This window comes from Amblyraja radiata, chromosome 11, assembly GCF_010909765.2.
Source record: "Amblyraja radiata isolate CabotCenter1 chromosome 11, sAmbRad1.1.pri, whole genome shotgun sequence".
In the NCBI taxonomy this organism is placed as follows: domain Eukaryota; kingdom Metazoa; phylum Chordata; class Chondrichthyes; order Rajiformes; family Rajidae; genus Amblyraja; species Amblyraja radiata.
Window position 1 is genome coordinate 15,982,798 of NC_045966.1, and position 19,198 is coordinate 16,001,995.

Here is a 19,198-nt window from a genome sequence, read left to right on the forward strand (position 1 = left end):
CATCCAACCTGAACTCACCCTAATCCAGCCCTCATATACAACTACTCTATTTCACTCTGACTGCTCTTGAGCAGGTTCTCAACTCAAAACGTCAATTTACATCTTTTACTTTACATTTTTTTAAATACACCATTTTGAAGAAATGTAGAGCAAAATAAGTTTAACTGCAAATTCATAAGCCTTTGATACCGAGTTTCACGTGCTGTATCATTAGACTTTACTTTAGACTTTAGTGATACAGTGCAGAAACGGGCCTTACGGCCCACTGAGTCCGCGCTGACCAACGATCACTCCGTACATTAACATTATGCTACATACTAGGGACAAACGCTGTGCCACTGTGCCGCAGATCAATTGGTTGATCATAGTGAAATACAGAGAACGAGTAAAACATTTAGTCCCTGTTGAAATTATCAAAAATAAACCTTGATCACAGAGTTATTATGTTCTGAAATTAAAGCCTAATTTCTGTGAACCGTTCGGAATCAGGAACAGAGGTCAGGAATGCTGGAAAAACTCAGCGGGTCAAGCTGCATCTGTGGAGGCCCTCTTGTGATGGTGAAATGAATCACTGATATTGAATAGAACAAATTCTGCAGAAGAAACATGACATTTAAAAGCTATAACTATTCTACAAATGTTCTTGTAATCTTCAAAATGTTTCCACATCTATGTAAATGCAAAACATAATGTTTGTGGAAACAAATTAACACGTAAAATAACATTGACCAATTCGCTATGCCATAAACCTTCTAGGTACTTACTTCAGGATAGTAATCAACTGTAGGGATGAGATGCTCGATCAAAGCCTCTAAAGATGCAGATATGAGGTTACCATCCTGAAATATTAACATTCCATGTTCATCTTCTTTGGTTGGGTGAAGCTGATGGCTAAAGCCACTGGTATTAAACATACTTGCAGAGGTCACTGTTTGCGGCATGCCTTCCTGGGGATGGAGACAAAGCATGAGAGTCAAGGAAAAACGTCATATATATAGGCATAACTTCTTGGAAAACTCACCACAAAAAATACAGTCATTTTCTTCCAAATGAAACAGTTTTAAATTGTAAGACCAATGTCGTATCGTAGAAAACCATTTTATTTTTTTACAATGTAAATTTTCAGTGTTTTAAAACACTGCATTACTTTGAATTGCAAAACCATTCAGAGTTATAAACAAGCTCCTTCCTGTTCTTCCCATTAACTGTCAACATCGCCAGTATTCAAATGACACAATGAAGGAACTATGCTGACACAACTTTGCCTTTGTCTCTTTTCTGCCATATCAGATACTGGTCAAACAATATATTAGTTATGAGAGCACATTAACATTGGGGTTGAAGTTCCTTTGGAATATTTGTACGTTTGGATCATGCTTTACCCTTCTAAGAGTTACTTGAGCAAGTCTATCTTCCTTCCATCGTCCAATGTAAATCTTCAGATGCAGATAAACTATCCAATAATCCCATAAGAACCCCACTTTTACCAGGTCTGAGATCTGTCATCAAATTCCTCTGAATATTGCCAATGGAAAATAAAACAGGGTGGAAGTTCATGGTGAGAAAAAATATGAAGAATTTTCAGCAAAGAATCAACCCTTTGACTGCATTGATCTACGCTGGCATTTGCGCTCTTCATTGACCTTCAACCCTTCCCCCTCCATCACCATATTACTCTATATTTATCTTTCATAACATTATACTGTTTCCCCTTCAGTCATAAAGAAAATCAGCTTAGTTAATTTTTGTAGTATCATGTTCTTAACAAACTTCACCTGAATTTCCCCCATTGGATTTATTGGTGATCTTACTATGGCCCCAGTTTAAGTTTCACCCACATAGGATAGTTTGGAATTGCAAGCTGCTCTTAGAATGGAAGTGTGGGATGGTTTGGTGACAATAGGTCTGTGAAATGTAACAGATTCATATTCTTGGGTTTAAGTTCTTCAAGAAACAATAATCAATTTATTTCTTTATAGACCATACCAAGTAAATATTGGTACTTCAAACCCTGTATTTTAAATACAGAACAGTGTATGGAACGAACTGCCAGGGGAGGCAGTTGAGGCAGGGAATATTGCAACGTTTAAGAAACAATTAGGCAGGTACATGGATAGGACAGGTTTAGAGGGATGTGGGCCTAATGCAGGCTGGTGGGACTAGTGTAGCTGTTACATGTTGACCGGTGTGGGCAAGTTGACCCAAAGGGCCTGTTTCCACACTGTATGGCTCTAATAGCTAGTGTATATCAAGTTAATATTTTTGGTCTTTGAAAGGGGATTTTCGTAAAACGATATTGCAGGCTTATTAATAACAACTTCTACTAACGTAGCATCTTTGACATTGTGTAAGCATTCCTAAGTGTTTTAGAGATGCACTATCAATTCAACTGATACCAAACTCTATAAGATGTTGGCATAAAGTGGTGTTGGGGGGAGATAACCAAAATAAACCTGGCTAAATGGAACCTCTGAGAGGAGAACGGATTTGTAAAGGTTTACTAAAGGAATTCCAGTGCACCTAGCTTTGGCGGATGAAGGCATTGCCATCAGTGGTGCTGTGATTAAACCCAGAGCTCAACGAGTGATCAGAATCGGAGGCATACAGATATCACAGGGGATTATAAGGTTGAAGGAGCTTACAGATATAAGAAGATAAGACTTTGGGTGGACTTGCAAATAAGAGCGAGAATTGTAATATCAAGCCATTACATAACTGAGTGCCAGTGCAGATCATCCAACACAGGAGGGGTGATGGGTGGGTAATGGATGAAGATGACTTAACGCAGGGTAAACAAAATGATGGATGACCTCAGAGTTATAAAGAGTGGAACAAACGAGGCCAGCCAGGAATAGCCTTTTCTCAGAGTAAATGAGTAGACAGACAGAAGAAAAGATTCATGGATAAGCTTAAAGCCTCCTTAAAGAAATGCAGCATTTACACTGACTGCTGGGAAACTCTGGCCCATGATCACTTAAAATGAAAAACGACGAATGAGCATTTGACTTCAGACTTTAGACATTAAAGATTCAGTGTGGAAACAGGCCCTCCGGCCCACTGAATCCGCGCCGACCAGCGATCACCCATACACTATCACTATCCTACACACGAGGGACAATTTACGATATTTTTACTAAAGCCAATTAACCTACAAACCTGTACATCTTTGGAGTGTGGGAGGAAGCCGAAGCGCCCGGGGAAATTCCACGCGGTCACCTGGGTGTCTGGCGCTGCAAGGCAGCAGCTCTACCGCTGCGCCACTGTCCCGCTCATTTAACATGGTATCGAGAACCATAAGGCCATGCTTAACCTGTTCAGTGCCACCCCCGAGTATACTCTGGTCATGGCCAATAGAGGAAAAAAAAACTTGGCAGTGGACCAGGCTAACCCTTACAAACCATCTCAACCACCCTCCCCCACATTGGCTTCATTAGTCACCAGAGAACCTGCCTTATGAGAAGTAGAAAGGAGTAGTTATGTTTAAAGGTAACAAAGAGCGAGGCAGTAACACAGGCAGATAATATTAGTGACATTACAGACGTAGAAAGAGTCTTAGTGATAGCATGGTTATAAATATTGAAATTCAACTTTAGTTTAGTTTAGAAATGCGGAGCGGAAACAGGCCCTTCGACCCACCGGGTCTGCGCCGACCAGCGACCCCTGATATTAACACTATCCTACGCACACTACGGACAATTTTTACATTTACCAAGCCAATTAACCTACACAACTGTACGAGGAAAACAAAGATCTCGGAGAAAACCCATGCAGGTCAGGGGGAGAACGTACAAACGCCAGACAGCACCCGTAGTTGGGCTCGAACCCTGATCTCCGGCGTTGCATTCACTGTATTGGCAGCAACTCTACTGCTGCGCCACCGTGCCCCACTCTGAGCCAAATATGACACCAAGGATGTTGACTGTCTGCATCAGTAAATGAGTTTGTGTAGAGGAAACCAACGTTGATAAAGTACAATACTAGATATTAAAACAGAATTCAAAATATTTATGGTTCCACATAAGGGGGATAATAAGCAACTGGACTTTTTGTCCAGCTGAAATTTCTCTCCATTTTCATGCCTCCATGGCATTGAAAGACACATATGGGCCACAAAGACAAGTTTATTTACTGACCTATTTGAAGGCAGGCAGGAGTTGAACCCTCGCTATCCACGCTACAGGCAGCCATAACTGTTGAATGCCTCCATCTGTAAAGGTTTGGACATTTACGCTGCTGGAATTGGCACCATCGCTGGAGTTGCTGGTTTGAAGAGATGGTCCCAACCTGCAATGACAAGGCCATTATTGTGTCTACAAATGCAAGTTGTTGCTAAACCTCCCACCTGGAAACTCTTCAGCTATAACCTGGAATGTGTGTTAATTTTCAGATTTTCAAACATCAGGATTTTCAGGGGCTGACTTTGTCTTTGCCTACTTCTCTTTGTTTCACACATAAAACGGTGCTGAGCCAGTGATTGAGCAGCCATGCCACCAGCAGGGACCACACAGCCATTGCTCTTGAGATCCTTAAACATGCGTAGCAGATCTCCCTCATGCTGTGCATCATTAATACAAAAGAGCCATTGTGTTGCTTCTTAACAGTTCAAATTTATTCCCACTTAACTCTCCGTTAAACTTTATGCTTGAACTACAGTCATACTTCAAACCTTGCATTGAATTCAAAAGAACTGAAAGGAACTGAAGCTAAGTGTTCTTGAACAAAGCACACAAAGTGCTGGAAGAACTCAACGGGTGAACCGCATCTAGTGGAGGGAATGAACAGATGATGCACTCAGATGCTGCCTGACATACTGAATTCCTCCAGCATTTTGTGTTCTGCTCAGGATTCCAGCATCTGTAGTTTCTTGCACAGGTTTAGCAAAGGGAATTTTCTTCTCCATTAATAGCCAGGCAGGCTGTATTGTGAGGTGCTCCACAAATTGGCAACTTTAGTGATAAAATCACGGTTACAAATCGTTTTCTTGTTCTTTATAAGCTCTGCTGGGTCCGTCTTGCAGAGTCCAATGGCCAACTAAATGCAAAAGTTCTCGGGGATATGTTTTCCTGAGATATTCTGAGACATTAGGCAGGAAATGCAGTTGGTTTAAACTGATGGGACTGAAGGCTGATAAATCCCCAGGGCCTGATGGTCTGCATCCCAGGGTACTTAAGGAAGTGGCTCCAGAAAGCATGGACGTATTGATGATAATTTTCCAAAGTTCGATAGATTCAGGATCAGTTCCTGTGGATTGGAGGGTAGCTAATGTTATCCCACTTTTTAAGATAGGCGGGAGAGAGAAAACAGGGAATTATCTTTGGTAGCAAAACCAGGAAGGCAAATTATTATCTAAATGGTGTCAATTTGGGAAAAGGGGAAGTACAATGGGACCTGGGGTTGCATGTGCATCAGTCAATGAAAGTAAGCATGCAGATACAGCAGGCAGTGAAGAAAGCGAATGGCATGTTGACCTTCATAGGATAGTATAGGAGCAAAGAGGTCCTTCTACAGCTGTATAGGGCCCTAGTGAGACCACACCTGGAGTATTGTGTGCAGTTTTGGTCCCCTAATTTGAGGAAGGACATTCTTCATATTGAGGGAGTGCAGCGTAGGTTTATAAGGTTAATTCCCGGGATGGTGGGACTGTCATATGCTGAGAGAATGGAGCGGCTGGGCTTGTATACTGTGGAGTTTAGAAGGATGAGAGGAGATCTTATTGGAACATACAAGATTATTAAGGGTTTGGACACGCTAGAGGCAGGACTCCCCCAGCATGTTCCCGATGTTGGGGGAGTCCAGAACCAGTTGCCACAGTTTAAGAATAAGGGGTTGGCCATTTAGAACGGAGACGAGGAAACACTTCTTCACACAGAGAGTTGTGAATCTGTGGAATTCTCTGCCTCATAACGCGGTGGAGGCCGGTTCTCTGGATACTTTTAAGAGAGACCTAGATAGGGCTCTTAAAGAGAGCGGAGTCAGGGGATATGGGGAGAAGGCCGGAGCGGGGTACTGATTAGGGATGATCAGCCATGATCACATTGAATGGCGGTACGCTCGAAGGACCGAATGGCAAACTCCTGCACCCATTGTCTATTGTCTATTGACAGCAATAGTACAATGGGCTTACATATTCACATTTTGTTATGGATTTTCATAGAATTTAAATCAGGTCACTGTGAATTCCAGCACTCTGTACTTTAAATCATTACCATTATTTATCTGAACCCTGTATGTTAATGTGATCGAATGATAAGAACCAAAATTAATGTAATTTACAAACTGACAGTCAAGTGAGTTTATTGTCATGTGTCCCTGATAGGACAATGAAATTCTTGCTTTGCTTCAGCACACAGAACATAGTAGGCATTGACTACAAAACAGATCAGTGTGTCCATATACCATTATATACGTAAATACATGAATAAATAAACTGATACAGTGCAAATAACAGATAATGGGCTATTAATGTTCAGAGTTTTGTCCGAGCCAAGTTTAATAGCTTGATGGCAGTGGGGATGTAGCTATTCCTGAACCTGGTCGTTGCAGTCTTCAGGCTCCTGTACCTTCAGGAGGAGGGGAAGAGAGAGGATAAGAGAGAGAAGAGTGGAGAGAGAGGAGAGAGAGAAGAGGGGAGAGAGAAGAGGGGAGAGAGAAGAGGGGAGAGAAGGGAGAGAGAGAAGGGAGAGAGAGAAGGGAGGGAGAGAGGGGGAGAGAGAGAAGAGGGAGAGAGAGAAGAGGGAGAGAGAGAAGGGAGAGAGAGAGAGAGAGGGGAGATAGGAGGGTGGGGTTCATTTCCCCACACAATACATAGGTGACTGGGCAACCTGAACCCAAGCACCAAGTTGAAAGCGGCCGAAGGTGTGAATCGCTCGGGACAGCCCCCACTCTCCCACGGCCACCTCCGCGGGCTGCGGGTCGGGTGGAGCGGAGGTTTGGGACAATGTTCATGCCTTCCCAGTGATGTGATGGACACGGGGGTCTGGACCAATCGCTGACAAGTCGCGCCCCCCGGCAACGTCAAGTCCGTTATTGGACTTTTCTGTTAAGCGGCAGTCGGTCCTTTGGCCTGTAGGCGACGCTGCTTTTCGGGTAGGTGGCTTTGCGACAGAGCGGCCATTCGGTAAGTTGGCTTTTAGGCAACGCAGCTTTTCGGTACTTGGGATTTAGGCGTCCCGCACTTTCGGTTAGTTTGCACTTAGGCGTCCCATCCTTTCCGTTAGTAGGCGTTTCGTCTTCGGACTCTTTCGGTTTATTGTCGTTTCGGCCTCGTTTCCATTCCATTCTTTGGCTTCGACTTCTTTGTTTCGGCTTCTTGTCCGTCGGCGCCACGTCCGGGTACCGTGGAAACAGGCCCACCAAGACCATGCCGAACAGCAATCACCTTACACTAGTTCTAAGCCTATTCAGATGCTGCCTGACATACTGAATTCCTCCAGCATTTTGTGTTCTGCTCAGGATTCCAGCATCTGTAGTTTCTTGCACAGGTTTAGCAAAGGGAATTTTCTTCTCCATTAATAGCCAGGCAGGCTGTATTGTGAGGTGCTCCACAAATTGGCAACTTTAGTGATAAAATCACGGTTACAAATCGTTTTCTTGTTCTTTATAAGCTCTGCTGGGTCCGTCTTGCAGAGTCCAATGGCCAACTAAATGCAAAAGTTCTCGGGGATATGTTTTCCTGAGATATTCTGAGACATTAGGCAGGAAATGCAGTTGGTTTAAACTGATGGGACTGAAGGCTGATAAATCCCCAGGGCCTGATGGTCTGCATCCCAGGGTACTTAAGGAAGTGGCTCCAGAAAGCATGGACGTATTGATGATAATTTTCCAAAGTTCGATAGATTCAGGATCAGTTCCTGTGGATTGGAGGGTAGCTAATGTTATCCCACTTTTTAAGATAGGCGGGAGAGAGAAAACAGGGAATTATCTTTGGTAGCAAAAACAGGAAGGCAAATTATTATCTAAATGGTGTCAATTTGGGAAAAGGGGAAGTACAATGGGACCTGGGGTTGCATGTGCATCAGTCAATGAAAGTAAGCATGCAGATACAGCAGGCAGTGAAGAAAGCGAATGGCATGTTGACCTTCATAGGATAGTATAGGAGCAAAGAGGTCCTTCTACAGCTGTATAGGGCCCTAGTGAGACCACACCTGGAGTATTGTGTGCAGTTTTGGTCCCCTAATTTGAGGAAGGACATTCTTCATATTGAGGGAGTGCAGCGTAGGTTTATAAGGTTAATTCCCGGGATGGTGGGACTGTCATATGCTGAGAGAATGGAGCGGCTGGGCTTGTATACTGTGGAGTTTAGAAGGATGAGAGGAGATCTTATTGGAACATACAAGATTATTAAGGGTTTGGACACGCTAGAGGCAGGACTCCCCCAGCATGTTCCCGATGTTGGGGGAGTCCAGAACCAGTTGCCACAGTTTAAGAATAAGGGGTTGGCCATTTAGAACGGAGACGAGGAAACACTTCTTCACACAGAGAGTTGTGAATCTGTGGAATTCTCTGCCTCATAACGCGGTGGAGGCCGGTTCTCTGGATACTTTTAAGAGAGACCTAGATAGGGCTCTTAAAGAGAGCGGAGTCAGGGGATATGGGGAGAAGGCCGGAGCGGGGTACTGATTAGGGATGATCAGCCATGATCACATTGAATGGCGGTACGCTCGAAGGACCGAATGGCAAACTCCTGCACCCATTGTCTATTGTCTATTGACAGCAATAGTACAATGGGCTTACATATTCACATTTTGTTATGGATTTTCATAGAATTTAAATCAGGTCACTGTGAATTCCAGCACTCTGTACTTTAAATCATTACCATTATTTATCTGAACCCTGTATGTTAATGTGATCGAATGATAAGAACCAAAATTAATGTAATTTACAAACTGACAGTCAAGTGAGTTTATTGTCATGTGTCCCTGATAGGACAATGAAATTCTTGCTTTGCTTCAGCACACAGAACATAGTAGGCATTGACTACAAAACAGATCAGTGTGTCCATATACCATTATATACGTAAATACATGAATAAATAAACTGATACAGTGCAAATAACAGATAATGGGCTATTAATGTTCAGAGTTTTGTCCGAGCCAAGTTTAATAGCTTGATGGCAGTGGGGATGTAGCTATTCCTGAACCTGGTCGTTGCAGTCTTCAGGCTCCTGTACCTTCAGGAGGAGGGGAAGAGAGAGGATAAGAGAGAGAAGAGTGGAGAGAGAGGAGAGAGAGAAGAGGGGAGAGAGAAGAGGGGAGAGAGAAGAGGGGAGAGAAGGGAGAGAGAGAAGGGAGGGAGAGAGGGGGAGAGAGAGAAGAGGGAGAGAGAGAAGAGGGAGAGAGAGAAGGGAGAGAGAGAGAGAGAGGGGAGATAGGAGGGTGGGGTTCATTTTTCCACACAATACATAGGTGACTGGGCAACCTGAACCCAAGCACCAAGTTGAAAGCGGCCGAAGGTGCGCATCGCTCGGGACAGCCCCCACTCTCCCACGGCCACCTCCGCGGGCTGCGGGTCGGGTGGAGCGGAGGTTTGGGACAATGTTCATGCCTTCCCAGTGATGTGATGGACACGGGGGTCTGGACCAATCGCTGACAAGTCGCGCCCCCCGGCAACGTCAAGTCCGTTATTGGACTTTTCTGTTAAGCGGCAGTCGGTCCTTTGGCCTGTAGGCGACGCTGCTTTTCGGGTAGGTGGCTTTGCGACAGAGCGGCCATTCGGTAAGTTGGCTTTTAGGCAACGCAGCTTTTCGGTTCCTTGGGATTTAGGCGTCCCGCACTTTCGGTTAGTTTGCACTTAGGCGTCCCATCCTTTCCGTTAGTAGGCGTTTCATCTTCGGACTCTTTCGGTTTATTGTCGTTTCGGCCTCGTTTCCATTCCATTCTTTGGCTTCGACTTCTTTGTTTCGGCTTCTTGTCCGTCGGTGCCACGTCCGGGTACCGTGGAAACAGGCCCACCAAGACCATGCCGAACAGCAATCACCTTACACTAGTTCTAAGCCTATTAATCTACACACCTGCATGTCTTTGGAATGTGGCAGGAAACCAGGGCACTCGGAGAAACCCACGTGGTCACAGGGAGAATGTACAAATATTGAATAGCCAGCACCCGTAGTCAGGATCAAACCTGGATCTCGGGCGCGGTAAGGCAACAACTCTACCGCTGGGCACAGTATCACTCCTGTCCCACTTTTCCTTACACACAATGCTGATTCTCTGGAATTCCCTACTTTGGACTGTCCTGTAGGTTAAATCATTGGGATTATTTAAAGAGGAACTAAATACATGTTTGAAAGATCTGGGTATTGAGGGCCATGGCAAACTGGCAAAGGAAAGGAGAAGCCTGAGGCAGAGGAGTCTTTATCATGTTGAATGACGAGGCAAGCTTGAGGGGGTCGAATAACCTTCTCCTTCGCTTTTGTTGTATTCTTACGCTCTTGTACCAGCAGATCATCTTGGTACAACCCCTATTAATAGCCTTTTAAATCCAGAAGAATTACACACATGCAATTAAGAGACCATTAAGGTCAGGTGGTATTCAGCTCCTCAAAGCTGTTACAGAAAATAACTGATATGTTCCAAGTGGCTGCAGCATTAGGTTAATTTCTTTCAACATATTTTCATATTTGGTTTACCCTTAATGGTAAGTTGTACAGTTGTAAGAGTCAATAGTGTTTTATTGTCATATGTCCCAGATAGAACAATTAAATTCTTACTTGCTGCAGCACAACAGAATATGTAAAGATTCAGTTGTAGTCTCAAAGCAAAGGGCTTATGCCACATTCTTAATTATTTTGGTAGTGGTATGAATTTCAATCAAAGGCGTTGGAAGATTTTTTATTAATGTGACTTCATGTACAGATTTTCCAATTGTAAGTGAGATTAAAATATTTTTGAATTTTAGAGGAATCAAGGGACATGGGGGCAGGGCAAGAAATTTTAAAGAGGATGATCAGACATGATCTTACTGAATGATAGAGCAGGTTTACAGTCAACCACCACTCATATTCCTTATGTGTGTTCTTATTTAGGGGCTGTCAATGATGTGAAAATTGTGCAGTTGACACCAACTGTATAACTCGTATGAAGTATAAGTGCTGCCAGAACATATATTAGTACTTCCACTAAGTATTCATATCAGCAACATGTTTTGTTGCCTGAAGCTTGAAACTGTTAAATGCTCTGTCAGCTTTTAACAATAATAAAGTTAAGAGATCAGATTTTAAATTCAAATTTTCAACGCATTGTAGCTTCTGGCATATTCACAAATAAGCATGCTAACGATGCAATACAAATTGAGGCAACCTGTAATTTATTTTCAGTAAAAAAGGTAAACTGATATTCTAACAAACATAAAGAAATCGAGCAATTATTTTTCTTTTTCATTAGAATTTAGAATAATTTTTCATTAATCATTTATGATTAATGTTTGGAAAATGAGTCAGTCTTTTCCCAATTAATAAAAAGTTTAACAAAAATAATCAAATAAATGTAAACATTCTTCCTACATTTAAAGAACTCCCTGTGTGTTTTAATAAACCACAACAAGATCCTTCAGTGGACAGTTTGCTTGTTTGCTGTGATCTCTCCTTCATTATAGTGTTGAGCAACATTTGTACAGGTAGTTCTGCAATCATATGTTTCAATGACGTGAATTGGACATAATGCAAGTAATGTATTATGGAACACCATTTGTATTACACACGTCGCTTGTAACATGATTTCAATTAGGAACTAGAAAACCACTTGAAAATTACTCTAGAAAAAAAAGCTGTACTGGGAAAAAAACTATTTCCAGGTAGTCTCCTTGTCATAATTAAACAGCATTATCTCTAAGAACACAGCTGCCACATTAACCTTGCATAGCCATTGCAATTGACAAGATACAATGCTTTTGGTGAGACTTGGAAAATGATAATCTGTTAAAAAATGTAGCATAGTATTTTATTAGTATTTTTAAGCAGTAGTAAAAATAAACCTATTGCTTTTGAAAATACTTTTATTTTTGAAAATCCTCCAGGAAAAATAACTTTGTTATTGCGAGCCTGAAACTATCTAGCCAGTAAACCCCATTGACACAATTGTTGTTATAACATGATTTTCTGTAACGCGAGGTTTCTCAGGAGTGCAATTATAGCATTATTGCAGAACTACCTGTACAATATTGTGAGCTATCTATCATCCAATCCAATAAAACAGGACGTTGGAGAGGAACAGGCATCTCAGGTCCTACTATGTGTAGGAAGGAACTGCAGATGCTGGTTTAAACTGAAGTTAGACACAAAATACTGGAGTAACTCAGTGGGACAGGCAGCATCTCTGGGGAGAAGGAATGGGTGATGTCCGAAGAAGGGTCTCGACCTGAAATGTTACCCATTCCTTCTCTCCAGAGATGCTCCCTATCCCACTGAGTTACTCCAGCATTTTGTGTCTATCCTCAGGTCCTACTAGTCCACCTTCTTATTTATCATTTGTTCCAGTGTCTAATATTTAAATACTCAACGAGTTGCTGGTTGCCATTGTGGTGTATTACCTTCCTTTCACAGGGAGGAGCAATGCTTGATGAGAGAGCAGGGTGGTGATCCCTGCACTGTGTAACACTGATCCTTCTTCCCTTTGGATATGATTACCCGCTGACTGCACACAGTCACCCTTCAAGCTTATAAAGCTGAGAGAAAATAAACACAGACAAGAAAATGCTAAAAGTGTCAAAATGTATTTCAAATGTTCATGTAATACTGGCAAATAAAATTCCATGTGTCAAAATCATTTGAAAATGGATGGAAAAATGACAGGTTTGTGATTTAAAATAGACTTCAATGGTTTATTATTTCCAAAATGAAACATCAATTGTCATTCGTATTCATTAATAGCTGAATCAGGAAACAAGGTTAGCAATCAGTGGCAATAGAAACTGCAGATGCTACAATCATAGTGCTGGAGGAACCCAATGGGTCAGGCAGTATGAAGAAGGGTACCGACGCGAATAACTGTCCATTCTTCCGCAGTAGGTTACCAATCATTTGTTGGCACCAACCAGCAACCTAAATGTAGAGGAGAGACATGTGGAGAAGAGGGACAGGAGAGAGTGGCCAAGGAAACACTGCAAAGCAACAATATCTTCAACGTGAATTAATACTGTTGGAAGATGTGAACTATATTTTGATCTCAACTGAGAAGTCCATTCACTATGGAAATGGGCGTCATTCTCCATGTTTTACCTTAGCGAGTGCAATGTTTACTTAAACAGGAAAAATGTTAAGAGCAGTGGCGGAGTGGCCAGGGTGTCAGTTTGCCCGATGGCAAGTGGGCCCCTGATAAAGTGATAGCAAGTGATGGGAAGTGGGCCCTGTTAAATTATAGTATTGTAGTTGTGGGTGGGCCCCCTTTGTCTCCTGGCAACCAATATTTTTAGACCCAGTCCGCCACTGGTTAAGAGGATGATCAACCAAGATCCTACTGAAAGGTAGAGCACGTCCATGGCCAATCCCTATTCCTTCTTTAATGTTTTTGTTTATAGGGACAGTGCATATTAATGAACATTTTGCATATAAATATGCGAGATTGTAGCCAATCAGTAGCTAATTTCCGTCTCTAGTCCCAGGCAAAGGTAGGTGAAGTGTCTTGCCCAAGGACACAACGACAGTACACACTCCAAGCAGGATTTGAACCGGCCACCTTCAGGTTGCCAGCCAAACACTTAGCCCATTGTGCCATCTGTCTTCTTATGTATGTTCTTATTTAGGATAGAAAAATCATTTTTCTGTGGAAATAACAGTCAGTCTCCAAGTGTTATCTTAACAAATACATTATTAAACAAATTTTCCCTTCCTGGGAAGCCAACCGGCAAGTTTGAACTTTCATCCAGATGATATTGCGACGCATTATTAAAGAAATTAAATGTTGTTAGACCACTGCTGTCCTTCTAAAATAGATGGAGCAATTTGATTAGTATGTTGATAATGTGAATGCAAATATTTTAGCTTGAAAATCCAGTGTGTGTTCCCTAACTTGAAAAATTTGGAAAACAAATAAAAAAAATTGGAAAAGTGTTTTTACGTTAAACTTATTCACTGAACCTAATATGACACAGGAAATCTAGGTGAAGAAATTGCTCATTTGCTGCTTTAAAGTCAATTGCAGAAAAGGTTGTTCTCATGGTGAAAAATTACTTTACAGAATCCTGCAGAAATGTTATGAGAAATCATGGAAGACCTCGAGTATCATGAGAGAGACCTCGGGGCACAGGTACACAGTTCCATGAAGGTGGCAACACAGGCAGACAGAACGCCGTAGAAGGCATTTGGCACGCATACCTTCATCAGTCATTTACGGAGTACAGGAATTAGGGACATCATGTTATGTTACATCGATACAAAACTTTACTCCGGACACATTTGGAATACTGTGTACAGTTCTGGTCGCTTTGCTACAGGAAGGATGACATTAAACTGGAAATGGTGCAAAAAAGATTTACAACTATGCTATGCATCAGGAGGGTTTGAGTTATAAGGAGAGGGTGGGTAAGTTGGGTCTCTCTCTGGAGCAGAATGGTATGTCAAATCATGAGGGGCATAAATAAGGCAAATAGCCACAGATCTCGCCCACCTGAGGGTAGGGGAGTCTAAAACGAGAGGGCATAGCTTTAGGGTGATAGGGAAAGACTTAAAAGAGATCTGAGGGGGCAGTTTTTTTTCACACATGGAGCGAGTTGCCAGAGGAAGTGACGGAGACGGATACAAAGACATTTAGACAGGTACATGGATAGGAAAGATTTGGAGGGATATGAGCCAGGCGCACGCAAGTAGGGCTAGCTTGTCTAGACAACGTGTCGCATGGAAGGATTGGGCCAAGTGCTGTATATTTTTACAATTGTATGGTTAACTTTAAAAATATCTGTATTGATGGTGGTATAAGAAAGCGATGTTCAGATGTCTCACTTTTTAAAGCAATCTAACCAGTTCTTCTTGTTTGGCATATTTTCTGGCAGAGCACACATATTTCTGTTCAACCAAACTAAAATGAATAAACTTCATTTATTCATTCAAAATAAACTGCATGACATATTAATTTGATTTTTCAATTTGGATTATTTTTCTTTTGTAAAACATTTCTAATCCATGTCGGTCGGTGTCCCATGAGAAAACATCCACTCAAGATGATCGTACATCATGACCCTTCTGCCAGACACCTCAAAAGATTGGGAGAGTGACCCAGACGATGAAGGCATGAATCCTTATTCATGAGTCAGCGGTTGCAGAAACATATCAAAATCCTGACGTGACTGTCTACATCCCAGCTCTCAGATCTCCGACCGAGTCAGCGTGCGGGACACAATCATGAAAACAAATAGTATTTATTTGTGGGGCACAAGGAAAAAAATAGTAATCTCTGGACTACACAAAAGTAATGACTATCCGTCACCATTGCGGCACTTGGCATATTTCGAACCAGTCAAAAAACGGGACAATCACATCCCGTACATCACCAGGGGAAAGGGCTTCGAAATAACATTATAATTGTAAATCTCATGTAACAAATAGTGATCTTGTTCCATCTCCCATCTATGATCAATACTTGTATGGTACTTAGTGTAAAGTGAATTCTGCGGTGTTCAACCATTTGTTTAGTAGCTAATTGGGATTTCCTGGGTAAATCTAAAAAATAAAAAATAAACCTTTGGGGAATCTGTTGGAATATTTATTTTTGTTAAATTAAACTTTCACAAACAGTGCGATGATAATGACCTGATAGTCAACATTCCTGTGATGTAAATATTGGCCATGACCACAGGTTGAAATAATTTAATCAAATTTTCCCACATTTTAAAAAATGCCCACAGAACTAACCAATCTTTACTCTCAAGGGAGTGTATTAAAACAATGGCTTAGAGTCAGTTAACCTTCTGAAAATGGGAACTGTCATCAAAACTATTTTAAAAATAAATCAGCAAATCATAACTTATTTCCCACTCAGACATGGTGAAAGTGGAACATCACACAAATTGTGAGCTTTAATACTTAAATAAAAGTCTGATATTTAATGCAACGGTATTTAACAGAACCATCCAATTATCCTGTTTAAGATCTTTATATCCTGCAATGGCCAAAATATGGTACTCACATGAAACAACCTCACTGCAGACTATCATAAAACCAAGCTGTAACCCAGACATTAGGGATAAAATAAATGAAGCGAAACATTTTTCCTCTTGAAATATTTTTAGATTCTTGAGATAAATTTTCACTTGACCATCCACCACAGCATACATGACTGGGCAATAAAACCTTTTGGGCAATATAATCATTTCTCATCTCACAATCTTCAAAATCTGGAGTGTTTGGATCTTAAGAGTTTGTTGCTTGAGTAAATTCAAAGCAGATTCCAATGCCCTTTGACCCAAATCTCCATAGTGACCATTGACTACTTTCTTTTATGCCAAATGCTCTCCTTATTGTGCCCACACATGCCTCCCCCACAATGATTCCAATAGTCTAGACATTTAGTTATTTTATCAACAAGTGATTAAGAAAAATAAAGATATTTCTTACGGTTTAGTGAAAGAGGATCATATTAGTTATGAAAATGACTTTCAGTGAAAAGCCAAAGCTTGCATTGTGCACATGGTTGCAACAAATACGCTGAATGAACCACAAAAAGGGGAAGGATTTTTTTTTGGTTCCAGTATGAAATTCGGTTGTTCCATGGCAACAAAATAACACGATTCGATCAAATAACCTCATTGAATAAAGTGACAACAAAAATGGATATGTTTTTCTCATCCACTATTTATATAACTTTGAACAATTCCACTCGAGGGAATTATATTGATTGACTGAAACTGATTGGAAACGAAGGCTTACCCAGTCAAGAGTAAATCAACGTTCAGACTACCAACGATGGGATTTCACTTGTTATAGATTCTGTTGTAACTCTGTCAAAATTCCTTCCCGTAACAACGTATACTTCGCATAAACAGGTTATTGATGCAAACCAACTCTCTCATAGTAATTGCGACCACGCATCGTCTCGGCACTATAATGCTCCACTTTAAACTCGGAACATTCACACCAATAGCGAAAAGAAGTTGAAGGCGGCTTTGGACGTACCTGTAATCAACAGACCCCGCGGATTTGTCTGGCGTGGACAGAATACTCCAGGAATGCTTTCACCTACAACGCTCCCCGGACGCTGAGTGTGGAAGGTGGACGCTTGTGTACAAATTCTTCACCTTGTTGTTGCCCATCCATCAGGTCAATTACACCCTCGCTCTCTCCAGCAACGGCTCACTGAAAATGGCTTACTACTACTACTACTACTACAATAATGGGAGTAGAAGCGGCTCAAATATGCGGAAGAGCAAACACACCTCCAGGAGACAGCTGAGCTGTGCGAGCAGAAGCCAGATCTCTGAAACAGGATACCGTGAAGGAGTGTTCAGCTGGAGGCAGGTCCCTTACAAATATGCACACACAGCCCACAAGCAGAAGTCTTCGCGTGTGGGTGCTGAGGACAAGAAGAAAATAACGCATTCAGTGGCTGACAAGGAGATCGCATCTCCGAACAGTTCATTGCTTTTTACGCTGCTGGCTGCATTTGGAAGGCAGGTGCGGTTATTCCTCGCAAACATCAGCTGGGAATCCACATGCACTTCCCTTCCCTCTCAGCTCCATTCCCCGAACATTCATTCAAATGAGCTCATGCCCGAGAGGCAAAGGTTGCTCCACAATGGCTGTCTCGCACACGCACGCCACAATTACAGAGTGAAAGGCGGTTGAAAACACATTATGTCAGCGGACTGGGGCTTTGAATGGCTGGAATAGACTTGCACACAACAGATGAAACCAGGAACTGTCCGCAAAATGGTATCCCGTTTTCAGTGCTAACGAACGCCAGCACTTGTTATGAATAAATCAATATTTCTGTTGCCTTAACACCTTTGTATGCCAGACCTAGAGCAAACTGCCAGAGTGAATAAAGTGAAAATACCCGAGTCTGACCATTGCAAAAATGACTGGATCCAGTTTCACGAACTCTAATAAATATCAAGTAGAACATTCCCTTAAAAAAATGTGGGAACTGCATTTAAAACAGATAACAATGTGCGCATATTCATCCTTGCAAATGGCTTAAGATCTGTAACTAAACCTTAAGCAAATATTTGATTACATTTTAACACTATCACTCCCCGTACCAGCAAGAGGGCCACACGTTTCGGGCGTCAATAGAAGGTACAATCAGATTACAATCTATTAAACACTTACTTTAGACTAAATTTCACCACGTTTGTTTGTGATGCAGGGCGGCACATTGATTGTGAGCAGCATCATAAATTTAGTAATATATTGCCGTGTGTGCTATGAATACAGACCACGAAATTACATCACGTGGCGTTGTTTATAGCACTGTGCGTATGGAAATCAATTATTCCCGGAGTGAATGTCAGTATCATGGTTTCTGGCTTAAATTGCATTGCTCAGGAAACTCGATCGGGTACTTCCCGTCGTGAAAGGCACTTGCATCATCAGTTGTATCTACTCAGATGCGCATGTAATGCAAGAAACCTGAACTAAACAGAAAATGCTGTACATATTTAGCAGGTCAGTCAGCATCAGGGGGAAAGAGAAACAGAGTTAAAGGTTGGAAACTTTTAACTACAATGGAAATTAGATTCAGATTCAGATTCAGATTCAATTATAATTGTCATTGTCAGTGTACAATACAGAGACAACGAAATGCATTTAGCATCTCCCTGGAAGAGCGACATAGCAAATGATTTGAATAAATAATAATAATAATAATAATAAGTCTGGGGGGGGGGGGTTGATTGGCAGTCACCGAGGTACGTTGTTGAGTGTTGAAATTAAGGTTGAAAGCGTGAAATTAAGGTTGAATAGTTCTTCAGAACTATTTTTTTTGTATTTATTGCATTTGTAATGTAATGGACATGAAATTAGTAACATAATTAGAAGTGTAATCAGCAAAGATCTTAGAGCAGAGCTCTGCTCTAAGATCTTTGGTAATCAGTGCATCTCCACTTGACAATAGGAACTCCATTCTATTGGAGCTGAGCCCTTTATTTATGTATTTGCTCTGCTTTGACCTCCTTCCCCTCATCCAACCTAATTCACGCTCACTTGATCTTCCCGACCATTGATATTCTGATTCCCAGGGCCAAATCACCCAAACAAATCCCTCCAAACCAG

At 41.7% G+C, this 19,198-nt stretch overlaps 1 protein-coding gene across 2 annotated transcripts in view; it reads right to left on the minus strand.

Moving 5' to 3' along the window:
- The window catches only part of LOC116978326 (ras-GEF domain-containing family member 1C-like), a 51,027-nt gene extending 33,605 nt beyond the window's left edge, over positions 1-17,422 (minus strand). The window contains exons 1-4 of one of the 2 annotated variants that reach the window (XM_033029406.1): positions 17,102-17,403; positions 12,526-12,660; positions 4,134-4,284; positions 765-947 (exon numbers count right to left, since the gene is read on the minus strand). In XM_033029406.1, coding sequence (XP_032885297.1) covers positions 765-941 — 177 coding nt within the window. In that variant the 5' untranslated portion in view covers positions 942-947; positions 4,134-4,284; positions 12,526-12,660; positions 17,102-17,403. Of the gene's footprint in view, positions 1-764; positions 948-4,133; positions 4,285-12,525; positions 12,661-17,101 lie in introns of both variants that reach the window. The other variant, XM_033029407.1, reaches the window with a different exon arrangement.
- Between the last annotated feature and the right edge of the window lie 1,776 nt (positions 17,423-19,198).